General features: G+C 40.7%; 1 protein-coding gene across 1 annotated transcript in view; it reads right to left on the bottom strand.

Annotated features, from left to right (window-relative positions):
• The window catches only part of bms1 (BMS1 ribosome biogenesis factor), a 97,392-nt gene that overhangs the window by 65,581 nt on the left and 6,541 nt on the right, over positions 1 to 25,270 (bottom strand). The window contains exons 3-6 of the mRNA XM_059946194.1: positions 23,922 to 24,112; positions 12,539 to 12,618; positions 10,325 to 10,513; positions 9,224 to 9,366 (exon numbers count right to left, since the gene is read on the bottom strand). Of these exons, the coding sequence (XP_059802177.1) occupies positions 9,224 to 9,366; positions 10,325 to 10,513; positions 12,539 to 12,618; positions 23,922 to 24,112 (603 nt within the window). The remainder of the gene's footprint in view (positions 1 to 9,223; positions 9,367 to 10,324; positions 10,514 to 12,538; positions 12,619 to 23,921; positions 24,113 to 25,270) is intronic.

Here is a 25,270-nt window from a genome sequence, read left to right as displayed (position 1 = left end):
CAAAGAATGGGAATAATAGGGGCCTGCTATGGTTGGCTGCCAGTGACTAGTAGCATTCAGTAGGGGTCAGTATTGGAAGTTTCTTTTCATCTTATATGTTAAAGATTTGAATGATGGAATTCATAACTTTGTGGCGAAGTCAGCAGATGATACAAAGATAAGTGGAGAGGCAGTGTTGAAAAAGCAGGGAGTCTTCAGAAGGACAATTGGGAGAATGGGCAAAGAAAAGACAGATAGAATACAATGTTAGGAAATGCATGGTCATGCATTTTGATAGAAGGATAAAAGCATAAATAGAAAGAAAATTCAAAAATCAGAGTTGCAAAGGGACTTGGGAGTCCTTGTGCAGGATTCCCTAAAGGTAAATTTGCAGGTTGAGTCTGTGGTAAGGAAGGCAAATGCACTGTTAGCATTCATTTTGAGGAGACTAGAATAAAAGAGAAAGGATGCAATGCTGAGGCTTAAAAAGGCATTGGTCAGACTGCATGAACATGGCAGGCAGTTTTGGGCCCCTTATCTAAGAAAAGATGTGCTGGCATTGGAAGGGTCCAGAGAAGATTCACAAGAATGATTTCAGGAATAAAAGGGTTAACATTATGAGTAGCGTTTCTTGGCGCGAGGTCTGTACTTGCTGGAGTTTATAAGAATGAGGGGGGACCTTATTGAAACCAATTTGATATTAAAAGGCCTAGATAGAGTAGATGTGGAGAGGACGTTTCCTATAGTGAGCGAGTCTAAGACCAGAAGGCACAGCCTCAGAATAGAGGGATGTCCAATTCGAATGGAGGTGAGGCAGAATTTCTTTAACCAGAGATGGGTGAATTAGTGGAATTCATTGCAATGGACAGCGGGGGAGGGCAAGTCACTGAGCATACAAGTTGCACATTTAGACGGAGATGTATTGTAAAGATTTTTACATGTGTATGTGAAGGATGTAAGAAATAAAGTCAATTCAATATATAAAGCAGAGGTTGATAGATTCTTGATTAGTCAGGGCATCAAAGGTTATGGAGAGAAGGCAGGAGAATGGGGTTGAGAGGGTTAATATATCTGCTATGATGGAATGGTGGAGAAAATGGGCCAAATGCCCTATTCTGCTTCTATATCTTTATGGGTTTATAACATTGTGGGCTGAAGGACTTGTTCCTGTAAAGATTAGCTTTGTCACGTGTACATCGAAACATACACTGAAATGTGACATTCACATCAAATCAAATCAGTGAGGATTCCACTGGCCAGCCTGTAAGTGTTGAAACAAATCCAGCACCAATATAGCCTGCCTACAACCTACTAACCCGAACCATGCACCTTTAGAATGTAGGAGGACTCTCGCGTGGTCAAAGAGGATATCCTCAAATAAAGCAGCAGGAATCAAACCCTGCTAACCACTATGTTATTGTACTGCCCACGTACATTGTTCTATGTTCGAAATCATAGATAAACAAACCATTTGCTCCTTTACATGCTTGCATTCCAAAGTCAAAAGCACTGGGCACAAATCAATCTCCCACCCACACTTTGGTACATTAAAGCACCAGCCTGTGCTCCTAATCCGTGCACACAAACAAGCTGAAGCAGGAGAATCTAGTACAGAAAGTCGCACGGTGCCGGTCTGAAGAAAATGATGAACTTTAATGCAATAGCTTTGAGTCAGTAGTCTAGTCCATTTTCAAAGACTCAGCTACCAGCTGATATAAATGTGTCACTACCATAAGGATTTTATCAGCAAGTGTTGAAGACTGTGTACTAAAGAGGACAATCCAGGTGTTCCCAAACCAAAAACCATGTATGAACTGGGACATTCACTCTCCTCTGAAGCCCAGACTGCAGCATTCAGATCAGGTGACCCTTACCTTTATAAGAAATACGAGTTCTGTAAGGCTATCAGACATGCTAACAGACAGCAGCAGTCTAAATTGAGTCCCAGTTTATCTGTCAATTGTGGCCGAGCTTACGTGGGTTAGAAAATAAGATCAGCCAGTATCACTTCAGCAGCACATCCCTTCTCAATGTGATTATCCCATTCTATGTACACTTTGAACAGATGGGAAGGGAAATGTCACCACCCACCATGATAGTTTCCAGTGCACCTGAATCTGCAGTTACTGCTGTAGGAGTATCATCAGCTTTCTAGCGGTTGAACCCGTGGAAAGCATCAGATGCTATCACTGGCTGTGTCCTTAGAATCTCAGCGGATCAACTGGCAGGGGTATTTGCAGACATTTTTATCTTCTCCCTGGGTCAGGCTGTGAAACCCTCCTGCTTTAAGACTACAATCGTAAGACCATAACATATAGGAGCAGAATTAGGCTGTTTGGCCCATCATGGCTGATCCAATTTTCTTCTCCTGCCTTCTCCCTGTATCCCTTCCTGCCCTGATTAATCCAGAATCTATAAACCTCTGCCTTAAATATACATAGAGGCGTGGCCTCTTCAGCTGCCTGAGGGAAAGAATTCCTTTCTAAATCTTTTTATTAATATTAATAATATGGACAGAGTACAGATGATATATTGATAAAGAAATTACCAACATACACATTCCATTACATATGAAAAAAAAACATACATAATAGTTACAATATAAATGAGTTTACCAAGACATAAGCCATAAGATATATGTATGGACATAGTAAATATAAATATTTCATAATGTATAATATAAAAAAAACAGAAAAAAGAAAGAAAAAAAAACAAAAAAAAATTTATATAATGCAGAACTAACTAATCTAATCTAATAACTATAGCTAATAAGTAATATAAAAGAAAAAAAACAAACAAAAGAGAAGGAAAAAAAAAGTGGGCTGTTTATAATATCTCACAAAAATAAGTATTCATCAATGCCGTCACTTCCGGTCCTCTCAAAATACATAAGCTAAAAGCTGCGAAATCAAATGTACTTGGCAAAGGGTCATATTACATCATATGAAAATGTTGAATAAATGGTCTCCATAACTTTTCAAATTTAATAGAAGTCTCAAAAGTACCACTTCTAATTTTTTCTAAATTTAAACATAACATAGTTTGAGAGAACCAATTAAATACAGTGGGAGGATCAATTTCTTTCCAATTCAACAATATAGATCTTCTAGCCATCAAAGTTAGAAATGCAATCATTCGACGGGCTGAAGAAGATAAATGCTGTGAATCTAACATTGGTAAACCAAAAATTGCGGTAATAGGATGAGGTTGTAAATCAATATTCAAAACCGCAGATATAATATCAAAAATATCTTTCCAATATTTCTCCAAAAATGAACACGACCAAAACATGTGAGTTAAAGACGCAATTTCAGAATGACATCTATCACAAATAGGACTTATATGAGAGTAAAAATGAGCTAATTTATCCTTGGACATATGGGCCCTATGTACAACCTTAAATTGTATTAGTGAATGTTTGGCACATAACGATGATGTATTAACTAATTGAAGAATTCTATCCCAATTCTCACTAGAAATACTAAAACTAAGCTCTCTTTCCCAATCCTGTTTAGTCTTATAAAGGGGCTCTGAGCGTATCTTCATAATTATATTATAAAGTTTTGAAATAAGCCCTTTTTGAAAAGGGTCTAATTCAAATAAACTCTCCAAAGTATCTGAAGGCACAAAATTTGGAAACGTAGAGAGTACAGAACTTAAAAAATGTCTAATCTGTAAATATCTAAAAAAATGAAATCTCGGCAAGTTATATCTGTTGGATAATTGTTCAAAAGACATGAAACAATTATCTAAAAATAAATCAGAAAATCTTAGTAATCCCTTAGTTTTCCAAGCTGAATAAGCTTGATCTATAATGGAAGGGTGAAAAAAACAATTAGATACAATAGGACTATTTAAAACGAATTGAGTCAACCCAAAAAATCTCCGAAATTGAAACCATATACGCAATGTATGTTTAACTATCGGGTTGTCAATTCGTTTCGGCAATTTAGAAAGAGCAAAAGGGAGAGAAGTCCCTAAAATAGAACCCAAAGCATAAGCTGATACCGATTTAGTTTCTAAACTCACCCAACAAGGGCCAAAAGATCCACCCCCATCTTTCAATCAGCATAACAAATATCTAATATTAGCTGCCCAATAGTAAAATCTGAAATTAGGTAATGCTAACCCGCCTTCCTTTTTTGTCTTCTGTAAATATGTTTTACCTAACCTGGGATTTTTATACTGCCATATATATGAAGAAATTTTAGAGTCAACATTAGTAAAAAAAGATTTCGGGATAAAAATTGGTATCGCTTGAAAAATATATAAAAACTTAGGTAAAATAACCATCTTAATAGCATTAATCCTACCTATTAGGGATAGAGACAAAGGTGACCACCTAGTAAACAAACCTTTAATCTGATCAATTAAGGGTAAAAAATTAAATCCAAACAAATCTTTATGGTTCTTTGTGATTTTGATCCCTAAATAAGTAAAAGAGTCATTAACTAATTTAAAGGGTAAATTTCCATAAATTGGGACCCGTTTATTTAATGGAAACAATTCACTTTTATTAAGATTTAACTTATACCCAGAAAACTCACTAAATTGAGCCAATAATGATAAAACTGCTGGAATGGATTTCTCCGGGTTAGAAATGAATAGTAATAAATCATCTGCATACAAAGATAACTTATGAATATCTGTCCCACGATTAATACCCAAAATATCCTGTGATTGTCTGATGGCAATTGCCAAAGGTTCTAAGGCAATGTTAAATAGTAATGGACTAAGAGGACATCCCTGTCTAGTGCCCCGAAATAGGCGAAAAAAGGGAGATCTTTGATTATTGGTAACCACTGAGGCTACTGGAGTATGATAAATCAATTTAATCCATGATATAAATATCGGACTAAAATTAAACTTCTCCAACACATTAAATAAGTAAGGCCATTCAACTCTGACAAATGCTTTCTCCGCATCTAATGAAATCACGCATTCTGAAGTATCATGTGAGGGAGTATAAACAATATTCAACAATCTCCTAATGTTAAAAAAAGAATAACGATTTTTAATAAAGCCAGTTTGATCATCTGAAATAATTTTGGGTAATACCTTCTCCAATCTAGATGCCAGTAACTTAGAAAAAATCTTGGAGTCTACATTCAATAAAGATATAGGTCTATAAGAAGCACACAATTAGTAGGGTCTTTATCTTTCTTCAATATTAGAGAAATGGAAGCTCTATAAAAAGATTGTGGCAAATTCCCTAATCTAATGGCCTCCTCAAAAACCTTACCTAACCAAGGGGAAAGAGTAGCGGAAAAAAATTTAAAAAATTCAACTGTATAACCATCTGGACCCGGTGCTTTCCCAGAATTCATTGAGGAAATAGCCCCTTTAATTTCTACATCCGTAATAGGAGTATCCAATATCAAAAGATCATCAGATGATAACCTTGGAAAATTTAATTTCCCCAGAAAATCAGACATGGTATTACAATCTTGAGGAAATTCAGATTGATACAGGGAGGTATAGAAATCTTGAAATGCCTTATTTATCTCATCATGATTAACTGTCAGATTCCCATTCTGCTGACCAATCTTAGTGATTTGACGTTTAACCAGAGCATTCTTCAATTGACTAGCTAACAGTTTACCAGATTTATCACTATGTATATAAAAATCAGATTTAGTTTTCATTAATTGATTTTCAATCGAGGATGTAAGTAATAAACTATGTTCCATTTGAAGTTCAACCCTTTGTTTGTAAAGCTCCTTACTAGGAGCAATCGAGTATTTCTTATCAATCTCTTTAATTTTATCAACCAATAAAAGAGTTTCCATCTTGATACGTTTCCTCAAACCAACAGAATAAGAAATAATCTGTCCACGTATATAAGCTTTAAAAGTGTCCCAAAGTGTTCCGTAGGAAATATCATCCGTAGAATTAGTTGAGAAGAAGAAGTCGATCTGCTCCTCCATAAATTTAATAAAGTCAGAGTCTTGCAACAAGGTAGAGTCAAATCGCCATTGTCTAGCATTAAAAGCTGTATCCGTAAATTTCATAGAAAGTAATAACGGAGCGTGATCAGAGATAGCTATAATATCATAGTTACAACCGATTACCAATGGAATAAAACAAGAGTCTACAAAAAAATAATCAATTCTTGAATAAGAGTGATGAACATGTGAGAAAAAAGAAAACTCTTTGTCATTAGAATGCCGAAATCTCCAAACATCAAAAACTCCATTGTCAGTCAAAAAGGAGTTAATACAAGTGGCCGACTTATTAGGTAAAGTCTGAATAGATAAAGATTTATCCATCAGAGGATTTAAACAACAATTAAAGTCACCACCCATTATTAACTTATATTCGTTTAGATTGGGTAAAGAAGTAAATAAAGACTTAAAAAAGTCAGGACAATCCACATTTGGAGTATAAACATTAACCAAAGCAACCTTTTTATTACAAAGTAAACCCATAATTAACAAAAATCTGCCATTCGGATCCGAAAAAATATCATGTTGAACAAATGAAATAGAGGAGTCAATAAAAATTGAAACTCCTTTTACCTTAGCATTCGAATTTGCATGATACTGTTGACCCCGCCAAAATCTAAAAAAACGAAATTTGTCCTCCCTCCTCACATGAGTTTCTTGTACAAAAATGATATGAGCATTAAGTCTTTGGAATACTTTGAAAAAGGGAAAGAATTCCACAGATTCACCACTCTCTGGCTGAAGAAATTTCTCGGCATCCAATTTAAAAGTATACCTCTCTATTCTAAGGCTGTGTCCTCTGGCCCTAGACTCTCCCAACATAGAAAACATCCTCTCCACATCCTTTCGCCATTAGATAGGTTTCAATGAGGTCACCCCTCATTCTTCTGAACTCTAGTGACTACAGGCCCAGAGCCCAGAGCCATCAAATGTTCTTCATTTGATAAGCCTTTTAATCTTGGAATCATTTTCATGATCACCCCGGTAACCAAAATAAAAACAAGATAATGCATCTTATAACTACCATCCAGTGGCTGACATCTGCCATCATGAAGTGCTTCGAGTGGTTGATCATGGCAAGCATCAACTCCAGCTTTCCAGACAACCATGACCCAGTGCACTTGTCTATTGCCAAATCAGGTTAACTGTGGATACCAACTCACTGGCACTACGCTCATCCCTGGTGCATTTAGACAGTAAAGACAGTAATGAGTGTCAACGATAAGAAAGAGGATGTGCTGGAACTTTTGAAAAACATAAGAAGTCCCCAAGGCCAGACAGGATATACCCCAGTGTGTTCTCTCTGGCCATAATTTTAAGGTAATTGGAGGAAAGTACAAGGGAGGGTGGTGTCAGAGGAAAGTTCTTTACGCAGTGACTGGTGAATAAATGGAATGCTTGCCAGAGGAGGTAGTAGAGACAGATACATTAGGAGCAATTAATAAACTCTTAAAGAAGCACATGGATAATAGAAAAATAGAGGACTGCTTAGGAAGGAAGGGTTAGATTGATCTTAGAGATGGTTAAGAAGGTCAGCACAACATAGTGGGCCGACGGGCCTGTAATGTTTTATATTCCAAAGACACCTACATCAGACTACAGATGTGACTTAAATACTATTATTCCAAGCAAATTCATTACCAAACTCTGGACTCCTGAATTCATGACTAATGGACTGCAATCAGTAAGGACAGGCAGCAGCACATCTGTCTAATCACTGGTGCTGTACAAAGTTGCATCCTTAGCCACCGACTCCACTGGGACTATTCAGCTGTCATGGTGCATAATCCCTTAATTCACTCTGTGTTCCAACAACTGAACTCTTATGAATAAACTCTTCTAGGGCTTCAGGTGAAGATGGCAGAGTTTGTCTTCGAAACCTGTACCCAGCTGGAAGCCCTAGAGTAGTTTATTCATCGTATATGCCAGGAAAGCACTAGATCCCTTTTTAACTGGAATTCAAGATGGCGGCGCAACGCAGCTTGCAGCGGCCACTCCGCAGCTGATTATCTGTTATTTGTGAAGTGGGGTGCCGTGCACAATCATAATCGATTGAAAACGGACGTGGGAGCACGGAGGAACATCTGGAAATCTCCAGGAAGACCCTCTTTGTTGCTGCTGCTGCTGTGAGGTCCAGGACTCTGCCGGGAAGAACAGGCCCCCTGTCCTCGGGGTCGCGTTGCCGATGGTTGTTGGCGGGGCCGTCTTAATACGCTCGGCAGAGGATGGTGCTCGGAGAAGCTGTTCCGGAGGAGATGGTCGTCGGCTCGGGGGTTCAACGGACTCGGAGTCCGCTGCGGTCAGGTCGCTTTCGGTGTGTGCTGCCTCTGCAAGGCTGAGTCCATAGCGGGGGTATTCTTTTCTGCCACCGGCATGGGATGGCGAGTCTGTCGGGATCCTGGGGACTTGTGGAAACTGTGTGGTGATTTCTTTTGAACTTCTAGTCTTTTAACATCTTTGGACTATTTTTACTGTGCCCGTGGTCAGTTTTTTTTAATCAATTATGCTATTGTTTGCACTGTTGTAACTATATGGTTTTGTGCAGGTCTTGTAGCTTTAGTTTTTGGTCTTGTTTTGTCTGGTGGATTTGGAGCTCCTTTCTGGGGAACGCGCTAAGACGGTAGCGTGATATTAATACACAGCAGCCTCTCCGGACTCTGGATTGGGGATTGCCAAATGTTACGTGGATTTTCTGGTGTAGTCTGTTTTGTTATATGCTTTTGTGATATCATTCTGGAGGAACGTTGTCTCATCTTTTAACTGCATTGCATTTGTGGTTTCTAAATGACAAATAAACTGAATCTGAACCTGAATTGAACTCTTAGTCTATTACTTAAATCATTAAGCTTGGTAAAGAACTACCTGTAACATATTGGTTCAGTTTGAAGAAATAAAGGAGAAAGATCATTTCCAGAAGCAGTGATGTAAAAATAACAAATTAGGCAATGGAATACAGAAATTCAAATTTAACCAAGGGAGAAAGGGAGGAACTCCATCATTTTCCAACACATTATATTCCTGTACAGATGAAATGTCTTGACCCAAAATGCCCATTGTTCATCCCCCCCCCAACAGATCCTGCCTGACCCACCAAGGTCCTCCAGTGTCCTGCTTATTGCTCCACACATTATTCCAGTCTCATGTCCCAATTCCTGTTATTGTTCCAGAGCCCAACTGCAGCCCTACCCAAAAACAACTATCCATTATTTAATTACCTCATTTCAATTCTGATAGTCCCTCTTTAATATGCCCTCAACTTTATGTAGATTTGAAACAAAGTCCAAGTAATTTGTCCCCACCTGTCAGCCAAGACGTAAGGATGTGCCATTTGCCACATCAGTGGCCGAAACTTCATCACAGAGATAAATCGGCTCAAGTTGTGAATCTCCTGTTTCTGATACTGTCCGTGCACCATTCCTGACAGATAAAAGAGCTTTGCACCCTGGAAAATACAAATGATGATGCTGGTCTCTGTTTCATCACTGACAATTGTAAGAGAATTAGTAATATAGCTTTTTAATCCATATATGTTGTAAGTCACTTGCTGTACTTACTGACAGCACAAATTAATTAGCGGATGAAGCTAAATGGTGGCCTGAAAGCACATTCAGGTGAATAAATCTCTAGGGACTGACAGAGTACATACTCAGACCTTGTGGGAAGTAAGGGAAGAAAATGCGGAAGCCCATGCAGAGATATTTGCTTCATCTTTAGCCACAGGTGAAATTCTAGAAGACTGGAGGATGGCTAATGTTGTACAGTTATTTTAGGAGGGTAAAGATAAACCAAAGAACAAAAGGCCAGTGAATCAGACATCAGTGGTGGGTGAAGATGACGGAGGGGATTAGAGGAACAGTCAGCACTGCTTTATATACGGGGAATCCAGTCTGACAAATCTCTTAAAAGTTTCCAAAGAGGATAGAAGAGGGTAGGGCAGGATACATTGCCTGTATGGATCTCACCAAGGCCTTTGCCCAGATTCTTCATGGAATACGGTAAACAAGGTAAGACTGCATGGGATTTATGGACAGCTGATTAATTGGATGCACAACTGACTTGAGGGTAGGAAGCAGAGAGTGATGGTTGAGGGTTGTATTTTGGACTGGAGATCTGCGACCTGTGTGGACCACAGGAGTTGGTGCTAGAATATATGTTATTTGTAATTTATAGAGTCGATTGGATGTGAATATACGAGGCATGGTTAGTGAGGATGATACTAAAATAGGTGGTATCGTAGACAGTGAAGGTCATAAAAATTACAGGGGGATCTTGATCAGCTAGATAATTTATCTGAATGGTAATTCAGATAAATATGAAGTATTGTGTTTTGGGACAGTGAATGTAAGGGTGCTGGTCAGTGTTGTTAAGTCCAATCTCGATTTACCTCCCTTGGCTCATACCTGGTAGACCTCAGTCCAGAACCGATGCTTTAATCTTTTCTTTGTCTTCTTTAACTGCTTGTTGTTTTTAATGGCATCCAAGTGGGTGAGCACACCCATGATTTTGGGAAAACCATGAACTTGACAGATGTTTAGGAATTCAAAAGTTTCCATCTCAAACCCAAAGCTAGCATCAGTCAGCATTAAAACCTGAAGAAAAAAAAACAGTTGGAGTGGCTATCCTGTCACTTTACCACAAGTAAAACCTTTAGTTAGACACAATGAGTTCCATTGATCATTTAACCCAGTTAACATTCATAAACTTCTAACCAACGTGAGGAATCAAATATTTCAAGTTTTCACCCTCAGTTACAAGGGTGATAGAGCAAAATACTTCTTTTAGTCTGTCAACTTCAACAATCAGCCCTATAACATAACATTATTTTATTTGTTTAGTGAAACCGCTTGGAGTAGGCCCTTAGAGCCACACCACCCCCACCAACAAACCTGATTAACCCTAATCTAATAATGGAAAAATTTACAATTTACCAATTAACCTAGCCTTCACGTCTTTGGAATGTGGAAGGAAACCGGAGGATCTGGAAAAAACCTATGCATTCCCCGGGGAGTACATACAGAGACTCTTTACAGATTGGTGTTGGAATTGAACTCTGAACCCTGGAACACCTCGAGCTATAATAACGTTGCGCTAACTGCTACACTACCATGATGGCCAGACAATATTCCTGACTGGAAATTGAATCCAGGCTGGTGCGGTTAAGGTGCCAAATCCTTAATCACTAGACCACCAGGGAACCCATGGATTAGATTTATTTGTCATATGTACATAGTGAAACTTGTGTCAAATCAAATCAGCGAGTATTGTGCTGGGTAGCCCGCAAGTGTCACCATGATCCGGCACCAACAGAGCATGCCAACAACACACTAAACCCTAAATGTAGGCCTTTGGAATGTTGGAGGAAACCGGAGAACCTGGAGGAAACCCATACATTCATGGGCAGAACATACAAACTCCCTACAGATAGCAGCAGGAATTGAACTGGGGCAGTAATAGCGGTGTGATAACCACTATGCCACCCTGCAGCCCCTCATTTTAAGCACTGAATTTTACCTGACACTGCTGAGTGGAAGTGCCCAAAATGATTGCTGACATGCTTTATCCTATTACAGACTATGTTTAAGCTTAGAAGAGTTTTCATTTCATACTATATCGAGTCAGAAGCCTAGAGTTGTACAACACAGAAACAGCCACAGTGCCTACATTGGGACATCATTCTTCTATGCCTTGCCTATTTAAGCGTTCATCCAAGCGCCTCTTAAACAGTGACTGTACCTGATTTCACTACTTTACTAGCAACACGTTTCAGACATCAGCCACTGTGTAAAACAGCAACTAAAAGGTGTCTCCCTAAAGTAGTTATTTGTTAATACAGTGCAGATTTGGCCCTTCCAGCACTTTGAGCTGCACAGCCCAGCAACCTCCAGACAACCCTGACTGAACCCAAATCTAATCAAGGGACAATTTGCATTGACCAATAAACCTACTTGGTACATATTCAGACTGTGGGATGAAAATGGAGGACCCAGAGAAAACCTACGGCATTCCACAGGGAGGATGTACAGAGACTCCTTACCGAGCACACTGGAATTGAACTCTAACTTCTGACACCCAAGCTGGAATGGTATCGCACTAACCGCTACACTACCATGGCGCCCATTCTACCGGCTCTATTTCAATGTTCATTTAACAAGATACATACAACAGGTCTAAGTGAAATTCCCACCTATCACCCTACATAAATTATAACCTATCCAACAAAATGCTGCCCACGTTTCATCACTCCAGCATTTGCAAACCTCGCTGACTCCTGCTCCAACAATGTCCCAGTTCAAAATTCGTAATTTCAAACCAAACTTCACTCCACCACCCTGTGATGCCTTTAATAGTCCATACCGAAACTTGAGCTCGCTTCCTAAAATCCCTCTGCTCATCACTTCTTTCCCATCAACAATATTTCAAATAATTAATTTTTGATCAACATTAATTGTCAAACCTGAGAACACTGGTGTCTTAGGACCTAGAACATTTTACTACATTTAAAAGGTTGTTGTCTATGCCATTTGGAAATAGCATTAAATTTCTTCCCCAAGCAATGTTTAACTGAAACAATGAGATTTTATTTCTCTTAAACTAAACCAGAAATTATTCCTCACCAAATCAGCCACTTTGGCCAAGTCGATCATTGAGTTGGTATCGTTTCCGCACTCAATAATTGAAAGACGGCGCTTCTTACCTATTGAAAATCAAACATATAATTTTGTACATTGAACTAAAGAATATGCACAAGGAAATCCAACAAAATGCTGTTTCTGCACAGATGGACCGATAAGTAAGGAATCAATGAATGAGTTCACTTGCAAACTGACTATCAGGAAATATCAGATTCGCTGGAGAGGTTTGTTACATTAGGCTTCACACTAGAGCAGAGGTTCCCAACCTGGTATCCACAGACCCCTCTGTTAATTGTAGGGGGTCCATGGCATAAAAAAGATTGGGAATCCCTGCACTAGAGACTGTGTATAAATACCAGAGAAATGAGAAAAAAAGAGAAATAATTAATTCAAAATATATTTGAGTAGATCCTCTGCCCCAGCTCATCAGGTGCTACCCACAAAACAAGAATGGCAGGGGTGCACTTTAACAACAATGACAATAATGCTACTGAGAAAATAGTTACAGAAAAAGATAGCTGGTGCACATTAAAGGCCCAAAATGGAGCAGGTTAATTTTGATAGCATTAGACAGGATCTTGCATAGGTTGATTAAGAGAGGGAAAGAGAAAGTGGAAGGCTTTTAAAAGTGAGATGGGGGGGGGGGAACGTCACATGATGATGTAACCCAGCTCTCCCGTAAAAAATCAATAAATTAATGTTTAAGTGAAGAAAAGTTAGTCAATACTTTCTAAGAGTTACTTATAAACTACTCCGGATTGTTTCAAGTTATGCCTCACAAACAGAAGATGAAGAAAACTACTACCGGGAAGACAACGCAAGTTGGAACAGAATCAAGGCCCACTTCTGCCAAAGAACCACGGGCTCAGGTGCATTATACCACCGGCGATACAGAACAAGAAACTGCGGCAACATCGATCAATCCTAAAGAAAAAGATCAACGAGAACTGCGCAAACGTGAAGGAAGGAGCATGCGCAAACGAGAGCAACCAGAACTACAAATCCCAGTTACGACTGAAACCGAAAGTGAAAGTGAATCTGAGGGAGAGTCAGATTCTCTGGAAAAATCAGACGAAGGTGGAGGTAAAAATTTTTCTGGAAATATAGAAAAGACTTTGATGCAAATAATGCGTAAATTAGGTGCATTAAAAGTAATCAAAAGAAAAATGACAAATATGGAGATTATGTTTGATAAAATGACAAAAAGACAGGAAAAAATGGAAAAGAGAATTATAGATTTGGAAACTACAACAGAAGACATGGTTGAAAGAATGAATAAAATGGAAGATGATATTACTGCATGGACATCAGAAAGAAAACAATTTATGGAAAAAATTGATAAGCTTGAAAATTTTAGTAGATGAAACAATATTAAAATTGTTGGACTTAAAGAAGATATAGAAGGAGAAGATCCAATAAATTTTTTTCAAAAATGGATCCCTGAAAAATTGGAAATGGAAGGAGAAACTCTAATTGAGATTGAAAGGCCTCATAGAGCCTTAAGGTCAAGACCTCAAGCTGATTAAAATCCACGATCAATTTTGATAAAATGCTTATGATACCAAGATAAAGAAAAGATCCTGAAGGCGGCTGCCCAATGTGCCAAAAAGAGAAACGGGCCATTGATGATAGCAGGGAAGGCAGTTCTTTTTTATCCTGATATAAGTTATAACCTTTTGAAGAAAAAGAAGGAATTTAACCCAGCGAAAAAAGTCTTATGGGAAAAGGGTTATAAATTTATAATGCGTCACCCAGCAACACTGATAATTTTTTTGGAGGAGGGAAAAAGAAGATTTTTTTTACCGATTATCGAGAAGCGGAGGAGTTCGCACAAAAACTTCCATTTATTCACTAATTACACATAGAGACTTCCAAGCGTAATGGATTAAAGATGAAGATAGAGACAGTGAACAGAAGTGATGGACATTTAAGGATGATACAGGGGAGAAAAGGAAAATTTCGGAAATACTAATTGAGAATAGTTTTTTTCTTTTATTTATATATATATATATATATATATATACACACACACACACACACACACACTTTTTTATGTTGCGGGGGTGCTGGGGAGCTTTGGATCGGTTACTGCAGGATTCACGTGTGTAATCATGGCGATCGCCATGACCCATACAACAGAGGGGGGTAATGTTGTGTTCTTTTTTTTCACAACTTTAGTGGGGGGAGTATTTTGTTTTTTTCTTTATACTCTATTTTTCTTCTATCTTTCTGCCTGGATGATCGGTGGGGACACACATAGCAACATGGAGAATTTTTAAAAGATTTCCCAAGATACCACGGAAGTTGAAAGATTAGGTATTGTTATAGATTGGAGTAACATAATTAAAAATAATGACTAATTTACTGAATTTTTAAAGTTTTAATGTTAATGGGCTTAATGGACCGGTAAAAAGAATAAGAATTTTAACATACATTAAAAAAATGAAAACAGATATAACTTTTTTTTACAAGAAACACATTTAACAGACATAGAACATCAGAAATTAAAAAGAGACTGGGTTGGACATGTTATTGCAGCTTCATTTAATTCAAAGGTGAGAGGAGTTGCAATTTTGGTTAATAAAAATTTACCAATTAAAATACAAAACGTATTAATTGATTCGGTGGGGAGATATGTAATTATACATTGTCAAATTTTTTCAGAACTATGGACTCTTATGAATATATATGCACCAAATGAAAATGATGTAAAATTTATACAAGAGGTCTTTTTGAATTTGGCTAACGCACATGACAAAATATTAATAGGTGGAGATTTTAACTAGATCCAGCTTTAGATAGATCAACAAAGGTTGTCACAAAATCAAAAGTAGTAAAATTAACTATCATTGATGAAAAACTTAAATTTGATTGATATATGGAGAAGAATTAATCCAAAAGAGATTATTCATTTTATTCAAATAGACATAAAACATATTCAAGGATAGATTTTTTTCCTATTATCAATGAATATTCAAGATAGAGTGAAAAGTGTGGAATATAAAGTGAGAATATTGTCAGATCATTCTCCTTTGATAATGACAATGATAATGATAGATAAAGAGGAATCAATTTATAGATGGAGATTTAATTCAATATTACTAAAACGTCAAGATTTTTGTGATTTTATGAAAAAGCAGATTCAGTTCTTTTTAGATACAAATTCACATTCAGTTGATGATAAATTTATATTGTGGGAAGCAATGAAGGCATATTTGAGAGGTCAGATAATAAGTTATACTTCTAAAATTAAGAAGGAATATATGATAGAAATAGATCAATTGGAAAAAGAGATTACAAAATTAGAAAAAGAATCTCAAAGAAATATGACAGAAGAAAAATGAAGACAACTTATTAATAACAAGTTACAATATAATACACTCCAGGCATATCGAACAGAAAAAGCAATTATGAGAACTAAACAGAGATATTATGAACTAGGTGAAAGATCTCATAAGGTCCTTGCATGGCAGTTAAAAACAGACCAGACTTCTAAAACAATAAATGCAATTCGAACAAGAGTAAATAAAATTACTTATAAACCTTTAGAAATTAATGAAACTTTTAAGAATTTTTATTGAGTTGTATAAATCAGAATCACAAAATGATAATGTCAAGATAGAAAGGTTTTTATCACAAATAACTCTCTCAAAATTAAATACGGAAGAACAGAAGGGATTAGATATGCCTTTTACATTGAAAGAGGTCGAAGAAGCTCTAGGATCACTTCAAAGTAATAAATCTCCAGGAGAAGATGGTTTTCCGCCTGAATTTTATAAAAAGCTTAAAGATTTATTAATTCCTCCTTTTACGGAGTTAATATATCAAGCAGAAAGAACGCATAAACTTCCAGAATCTTTTTCGACAGCTATTTTAATAGTATTGCCAAAAAATGATAGAGATCTTTTAAAGCCAGCATCATATAGACCTATTTCTTTATTATACACTTGTAGCGCCTCATTTCCTAGCGTATCCGAACCGACTCACAATTAGATAGCCTACGGGGGTTTGCGAGCACAGAGCTTTGGAGCCTCTTCGCCATGGGGGGCCGGTTGACAGAGGCTTAAAAGTGAGGCTGAAGTTTTCGAATAAAGTTTTTCCTTCGACTGCAGTTACCGACTCCGTGTCGTAATTTTAGCGCTGCTTGTAGCACACCGCTACAATTGGTGACCCCGACGGTCCAAACGATTTTTGGACCAGAAATGACCGACGCCGCCTCTGTTCATGCGGTTTCGTTGAAACTGCCGGGTTTCTGGACACAGCGCCCGGACCTATGGTTCCAGCAAGCCGAAGCCCAATTCCACGTTCGCCGGATCACCTCAGAAGACACCCGCTACTACTACGTGGTGGGCTCCCTCGACCAGGACACAGCTGCCCAGGTCGCGGAGTTCGTACAGTCGCCCCCGGCAGACGGCAAGTACACGGAATTCAAAGCCCTGCTCCTCAGGACTTTCGGACTCTCACGGCGCGAGCGGGCTGCCCGTTTACTGCACCTGGATGGCTTGGGCGACAGACCTCCATCGGCTTTAATGAATGAGATGTTGTCTCTGGCCGAGGGACACACAGGCCTCATGTTTGAGCAGGCATTCCTGGAGCAGCTGCCCGAGGACATACGCCTGCTGCTGTCCGACGCGGATTTCAGTGACCCCCGGAAGGTGGCAGCCCGGGCGGACTTGCTGTGGAACGCCAAAAAGGTGAGCGGGGCGTCCATTGCACAGATCTCCCAGCCACGCTCCCGGCAGCAAACCAGTCCAGGCCCGGCCGCAGAGCCCACTAACCCCCGGCCCAATGACCACTGGTGCTTCTACCACCAGCGGTGGGGCGCAGAAGCCCGCCGTTGCCGCCCGCCCTGCAAGTTCCCGGGAAACGCCAGGGCCAGCCGCCGCTGATGGCTACGGCGGCTGGCCATCGGGATAGCCTCCTGTATGTGTGGGATAGAAGGTCGGGACGCCGGTTTTTGGTCGATACTGGGGCTGAGATCAGCGTTTTACCTCCGACGAGTTACGACACCCGCAGCAGGGCACCGGGTCCCCCCCTGAGGGCCGTGAATGGCAGCACAGTAAGGACCTATGGCACCCGTCAGGTGCAGCTACTGTTCGGCCCCAGCCAGTTCACGTGGGACTTCACACTGGCCGCCGTAGCCCAACCGCTTCTGGGTGCGGATTTTTTGCGAGCTCACAGCCTGCTGGTTGACCTGCCCAGGAAGAGACTGGTACACGCCGAGACCTTTCAGACGTTCTCCCTGGGCGCGACCCAGTTACCAGCCCCTCACCTCGGCTCCATCACGCTGTCCGACAACGATTTCACCAGGGTCCTGGCGGAGTTCCCATCGGTTCTGGCACCGCAGTTCACAGCAGCCATGCCCAGGCACGGCGTACAGCACCACATCCCGACACAGGGACCACCCCTCCATGCCCGTGCTCGGCGGCTTCCCCCGGACAAGCTCCGACTGGCGAAGGAGGAGTTCCAGAGAATGGAGGAATTGGGGATCATCCGGCGGTCCGACAGCCCCTGGGCTTCCCCCCTGCACATGGTGCCCAAAGCGACGGGGGGCTGGAGACCGTGCGGCGACTACCGCAGGCTGAACGAGGCTACCACACCGGACCGCTACCCTGTGCCGCACATTCAGGACTTTGCGGCAAACCTGCACGGCGCCCGGATCTTCTCCAAGGTCGACCTTGTCCGAGGGTACCATCAAATCCCGATGCATCCTGACGACGTCCCCAAAACGGCTCTCATCACCCCGTTTGGCCTCTTCGAGTTCCTCCGCATGCCGTTCGGCCTGAAGAATGCCGCACAGACGTTCCAGCGGTTAATGGACGCGGTGGGACGGGACCTGGACTTCGCGTTCATCTATTTGGATGACATCCTCATAGCCAGCGGCAGTCGTCAGGAGCATCTGTCCCACCTCCGTCAACTCTGCGCCCGACTGAGTGAGTACGGTCTTACAATCAACCCTGCCAAATGCCAGTTCGGACTTGATACCATTGACTTCCTGGGCCACAGGATTACTAAAGACGGGGCAACCCCTCTGCCCGCTAAGGTAGATGCGGTCCGCCACTTCCCCCGACCCACCACGATCAAAGGCCTTCAGGAATTCGTAGGTATGGTCAATTTCTACCGCCGCTTCCTCCCTTCAGCTGCCCGGATCATGCGTCCCCTGTTCGCCCTGATGTCGGGTCCGAGCAAGAACATTACCTGGGACGAGGAGTCCGCCGCCGCTTTCGTTCAAACGAAGGAAGCTTTGGCTGACGCCGCAATGCTAGTACATCCCAGAATGGACACCCCTACCGCCCTCACAGTGGACGCATCAAACACGGCAGTCGGTGGGGTGCTGGAGCAGCTCATCGCAGGTCGCTGGCAACCCCTGGCGTTTTTCAGCAAACACCTGCGGCCACCCGAGCTCAAGTACAGTGCTTTTGACCGGGAACTGTTGGCGCTCTACCTGGCAATCCGGCATTTCAGGTACTTCCTAGAAGGTCGGCCCTTCACCGCGTTCACGGACCACAAACCGCTTACCTTTGCGTTTACGAAAGCATCCGACCCCTGGTCATCCCGCCAGCAACGCCACCTGTCCTACATCTCTGAATACACAACGGATGTCCGGCACGTCTCGGGTAAGGACAATGTCGTGGCGGATGCGCTCTCTCGCCCTACCGTTCATGCCCTTTCCCAAGGGGTAGACTTTGAGGCACTGGCAGAGGCACAGCAGGTAGATGAGGAGATTCCGAGTTACAGGACTGCAGTCTCTGGTTTGCAGCTCCAGGACTTCCCCGTGGGCCCAGGTGAGAGGACCCTACTCTGTGACGTCGCCACCGGCCAGCCCCGTCCGGTCGTCCCCGCAGCCTGGCGGCGACGTGTTTTCGACTCCATTCATAACTTGGCGCATCCCTCCATCCGGACAACTGTCCGGCTGGTTTCCAGCAGGTTCGTTTGGCACGGTCTCCGCAAACAGGTCAGTGAATGGGCCAGAACGTGCATGCACTGCCAGACGGCCAAGGTTCAGCGGCACACCAAAGCCCCACCGCAGCAGTTCCATCCCGCCCACCGGCGTTTCGACCACATTCATGTGGATATCGTGGGCCCCCTGCCAGTGTCGCGCGGAGCGCGTTACCTCCTGACTATCGTGGACCGGTTCACAAGATGGCCAGAGGCGGTCCCGCTCACCGACACCACCTCCGAATCTTGCGCCCGAGCCCTGCTCGCCACCTGGATATCCCGCTTTGGTGTACCAGCCCACATTACCTCCGACAGAGGCGCCCAGTTCACCTCCAGCCTGTGGTCAGCTATGGCCAGCCTTTTGGGGACTCAGCTGCACCACACCACTGCCTACCACCCACAGTCGAACGGGCTAGTGGAGCGTTTCCACCGTCACCTGAAGTCGGCCCTCATGGCCCGCCTGCGAGGAGCCAACTGGGCGGACGAGCTTCCCTGGGTCCTTCTCGGCATCCGCACAGCGCCCAAGGACGACCTGCACGCCTCGTCGGCCGAGTTGGTATACGGCGCGCCCCTGGCCGTCCCCGGGGAGTTCCTACCAGCCCCGAGGGGGCAAGAGGAAGAACCCGCTGCAGTCCTGGGCAGACTTCGCGAGAAGCTCGGTAACCTGGCCCCCATACCCACTTCACAGCATGGGCGGCACCCGACCTGCGTACCCAAAGACCTACGGAACTGTAAGTTTGTGTTTGTACGAAGGGGCGGGCATCGGCCACCGCTGCAGCGGCCATACGAGGGGCCGTTTACGGTGCTCCGGAACAACGGGTCCACGTTCGTGCTGGACGTTGGGGGGAAGGAGGAGGTTTTCACGGTGGACCGCCTCAAGCCGGCCCATGTGGACCTGGCGCAACCGGCCGAGTTTCCGGCGCCTCGGCGCAGAGGCCGACCTCCCAAGCAGGTTCTGGCCCAGGCTGTGGACATTGGGGGGTGTATCGCCGGTTCTGGGGGGGGGTTATGTAGCGCCTCATTTCCTAGCGTATCCGAACCGACTCACAATTAGATAGCCTACGGGGGTTTGCGAGCACAGAGCTTTGGAGCCTCTTCGCCATGGGGGGCCGGTTGACAGAGGCTTAAAAGTGAGGCTGAAGTTTTCGAATAAAGTTTTTCCTTCGACTGCAGTTACCGACTCCGTGTCGTAATTTTAGCGCTGCTTGTAGCACACCGCTACACACTGATTATAAAATAATAGCAAAAATCTTATCTAACAGATTATCTAAATACTTACCAAAATTAGTACATATGAATCAAACAGGATTTATTAAAAATAGACAATCGGCAGATAATGTAACTCTGTTATTTAGTATAATTCATTTGGCGCAAAAGAGGGAGGAAATGAGTGTGGCAGTTGCTTTAGATGCAGAAAAAGCATTTGATAGATTGGAATGGGATTTTTTATTTAAGGTATTGGAAAAATATGGATTAGGAGTATCTTTTATAAAATGGATTAAAACCTTAAATACTAATCCCAAAGCTAAAGTAGTGACAAATGGTCAAATTTCAACACCATTTCAGTTAACAAGGTTAACTAGGCAAGGTTGTCCATTATCACCTGCTTTATTCGTGTTGGCGATAGAACCATTAGCTGAATTAATTAGAATGGACCCAGATATTAAGGGTTTCAGAGTTAATCAGGAAAAATACAAGATTAACTTATTTGCTGATGATGTTCTGCTTTATTTAACAAACCCATTGCACTCATTGCGTATATTATCCTATAGATTAGAATATGGGAAAATATCAGATTATAAAATAAATTGGGATAAAAGTGAAATTTTACCTCTTACTAAAGGAGATTATAGTCAATGTCGATTAATAACTCAATTTAGATGGCCGGCAAATGGTATAAAATATTTAGGTGTAAGAGTTAATAATGATATAAAGAACATATATAAATTAAATTACTTACCATTATTGAAAAAAATTCAAGAATATCTTGATAAATGGATGGTATTACCAATAACATTAGTAGGTAGTGTGAATACCATAAAAATGAATATATTCCCTAAACTACAATACTTATTTCAATCACTACCAATACAACTACCCCAGAAGTTTTTTCAAGAGTTAAACAAATATGTGAGGAGGTTTCTTTGGAAAGGTAAGATGTCAAGAATATCGTTGGAAAAATTGACATGGAAATTCGATCTAGGAAGGTTACAACTTCCAAATTTTAAGAATTATTATAAAGCAAATCAACTTAGATTTATTGCATCTTTTTTTGAGAAAGATAGACCGGCATGGATTAGAATAGAACTAGATAAAATAGGAGAAAATACACCATTTTATATTTAAATGGGAATCTAAATGGATACCGGAAAAGAATCTCCTATATTAAAACATTTTATTGACTTATGGAATAAGATAAATGTTGATGATGAGACAAAGAAATCTTTATTAGCAAAGAGATCTTTAATTCAAAATAGACTTATTCCTTTTACAATGGATAATCAACTTTTATATAATTGGTTTCAAAAAGGGATTAGATATATAGGAGATTGTTTTGAAGGAGGTATATTAATGTCATTTGATCAATTAAAGAATAAATATAAAGTATCAAACAACACTCTTTTTTGTTACTTCCAACTAAGGGCTTATTTAAGAGAAAAATTAGATCAAACAATGTTATTGCCAAAATCTAATGAAATAGAAACTTTAATTCAAAAAGGAAAGATTAAAAAAATTATTTCTTGTATGTATAACTTGATTCAAAAACAGGCAATTAAACAAGGAGTCCATAAGTCAAGACAAAAATGGGAAAGTGACTTGAATATTAAAATTGAAGAAACAAATTGGTCAAGACTATGTCTTGATAGTATGACAAATACAATAAATGTCCGGTTAAGATTAGTGCAATATAATTTTTTACATCAATTATATATTACACCACAAAAAATAAATAAATTAAACCCAAATTTATCCGGTCAGTGTTTCTGATGTAACCAAGAAATCGGTACTTTTTTACATTCTACTTGGTCTTGTTCTAAAATTCAACCTTTTTGGACAAATTTAAGAGTTTTATTGGAACAAATTATTGGAACACAACTTCCACATAATCCAATATTATTTTTACTAGGCGATATTGAAGGGATAAAACCGAAACCCAAATTGAATAAATATCAGAAAGAATTTATAAAAAATTGCACTGGCAGTAGTCAAAAAGGCTATTGCAGTTACTTGGAAATCGGATACATACTTAAGAATAGATCGTTGGAAGAAGGAAATTTATGGCTGTATTCCACTTGAAAAAATTACTTATAATTTAAGAGATAAATATGAAACATTTTTGAAAATTTGGCGCCCTTATTTACAAAAGACAGGATTAAATATATAGGTGCTCCGATGATGAAATAATTGGTTATTTGGGGAAAGAAATAAATATATATACTAAAGTTATTACGAACTCCATGGATCATGTGGGGATCTTCCGATACCCAGGCACTTTCCTTTTTTTCTTTCTTTCTTTTTTTTTCTATAGGGATGTTAGGGGGGGAGGGGTTAAGGGGAGGGGGGGAAAGGGTATATATATATTTTTCATATATTTTCTTTTATTTCTGTAATTATTTGAAAACTCAATAAAAAAAGTTAAAAAAAAAATGAGATAGAAAAAGTTCAAAGTTAACGAGTTCTCGGTTAGAGTGAAGAGCAATGCTGACAGTGTTAGGAAACCCAGGTTGATAATGGATATTGAAGATCTAGTCAGGAAAAGGACGCATTTGTCACGTTCAGCAGCTGGAATCCAGCAAGTGCTTTGCAGAGTTCAAGGGACGTATGTGTATGCTTATGAGGGATATCAGGAGGGCAAAACAGGGATGAGATATCCTTGGCAGATAAAGAAAGCAGACTCCCTAGTGATTTTATAAGTATATTAAAATCAAAAGGCGAGGATGTGTCTATTAGTAGGAGAGGCTAGCATCTGAGGGCACTGTTTCAGAATAAAGGGATATCCCTTTAAAAGAAGAGTTTCTTCGTAAAGAGGATGGTGAATCTGTGGAATTCACCTTCACAGGGATGAGGAGGTTCACTGTTGGTGTATTTAAGGCAGAGATTGATAGGTTCTTGATTTGCAAGGCGATTAAGGGTTATGGGGTATGGCAAGAGAAAGGGGTTAAGAATAGCCATGCTGAAAGGCAGAGCAGGCTCAGCGAGCCGACTCTGCTCCTATACCTATGGTAACTAGCGAAATAATGAGTGAATACCACTCTGCATTAATCATGGAGAAGCGCATGGAAACTAAGGAACTCGGGGGAGAAAACAGTGATGTCCTAAAAGAGAAGGCAATGGCAGCATTGAGTCATATCATTTATCTACCTTCGTGTTTTCCTTTGTAACAATTCAAATCAATTTAAGTGTTGCTCACAGCTCACAGACTTACCTGCAATTATAGTGACTGGACCCCTGATCTCCGTTAATTTTTGTTTGGTGAAGTTTTGAATTAGACACCGAATTAAAGTACTCTTTCCCACCTTAGGGGGTCCCATGACAACAACTACAATAGGTGGGGGCTCCAACGGTGTCCGGTCAACCACAGGGACATGGTGCTTTTTAGTCTTCAAGTCTTGTGCTCTGTTAACGATAGAATTAAATTAAACTGTTTATTATAATTACGCTTCCGCTCTCCAATTTATGATTACTGTAAAGATTGCTTATTATATGATAACAAGTAAACTCAGACCCCCAGATTTTTAGATCGGTTTCCCTATATCTTAAGCTCATCTACCCATCTGGTTTCCCTTAGCACCAAACACTCAAGAAATAATTTTTAACTGATTGATCCATCGGCTTCGATAGGCTATTTCCATGAGAGTATGAGGCAGGTACAGTTCATCTTCCAGCAAGTTTGTGGCCGAACTGATCTCGCTATCCTCATACGTCCATCTCCTTTATGAATATTGACACAAAGCAGAGAATAAGTAACAATGTGCCTCTGATGCTACTGTGTTTTTCATTGCAACTGTGCATGCAAGTACTTGTGCACATGACAATCAACTTGACTATGACTTTGTTTCGTGTTCCTCCAATGCCAAGCATATATTCCCTCTGTTATCCTTTCCTCAGATCTGCAGAATCCTTCCACAATCTAGGAATTTTGCAAGATAACCATTACATGCAGTATCTCTATAACCAGCTGTTAAAGTTTCTTAAAATACACTGGTCTTCAACCTCAAGATCTTTAACCACTTTTCCACCACTCCATTATTCTCATTAGATCCCCCACTTTCAAGTATTTCCTCTTCTATGAAGGCTTCCCTTATTTGCTCTCATATTCTGTCCCCTCTTCATTAATTTCTTGGACCTCAGTTGTTGAATTTTAAAATACGGCCCATTGTTAAGCCCACTGTTATTTTGGCTAATTATAGAGTTATGAAGTCTATAATAGTCTAAATAATTTATTCATACAGCAGCAGTACAGTGCAGTATATAAAAATACTACGTCACAATATATAAAAATAAATAAAGTGTAAAAAGAGAGCAAAGTAGTGAGGTAGTTTTCCTGCTTCATATACCATTCAGAAATCCAACAGCAGAGTGGAAAAACTTGTTCCTAAAATGTTGAGTGTGTGTTCTCAGGCTCATGTGTCTCCTCCCTGAGGGAGGCGAGGGAATGTCCTGGATGATGAGGGTCCTTAATGAGACACCACATTTTGAAGATGTCCTCAATGGTGGGGATACGACCAACCCTAACGGAGATGGCTAAGTCTACAACTTTCTGCAGCTTTTTTT

The sequence above is a fragment of the Hypanus sabinus genome, chromosome 21, assembly GCF_030144855.1.
Source record: "Hypanus sabinus isolate sHypSab1 chromosome 21, sHypSab1.hap1, whole genome shotgun sequence".
NCBI classification, from domain to species: Eukaryota; Metazoa; Chordata; class Chondrichthyes; order Myliobatiformes; family Dasyatidae; genus Hypanus; species Hypanus sabinus.
The sequence above is the reverse complement of the archived record's forward strand: the minus strand, read 5'-3'. Positions and strand labels throughout refer to the sequence as shown.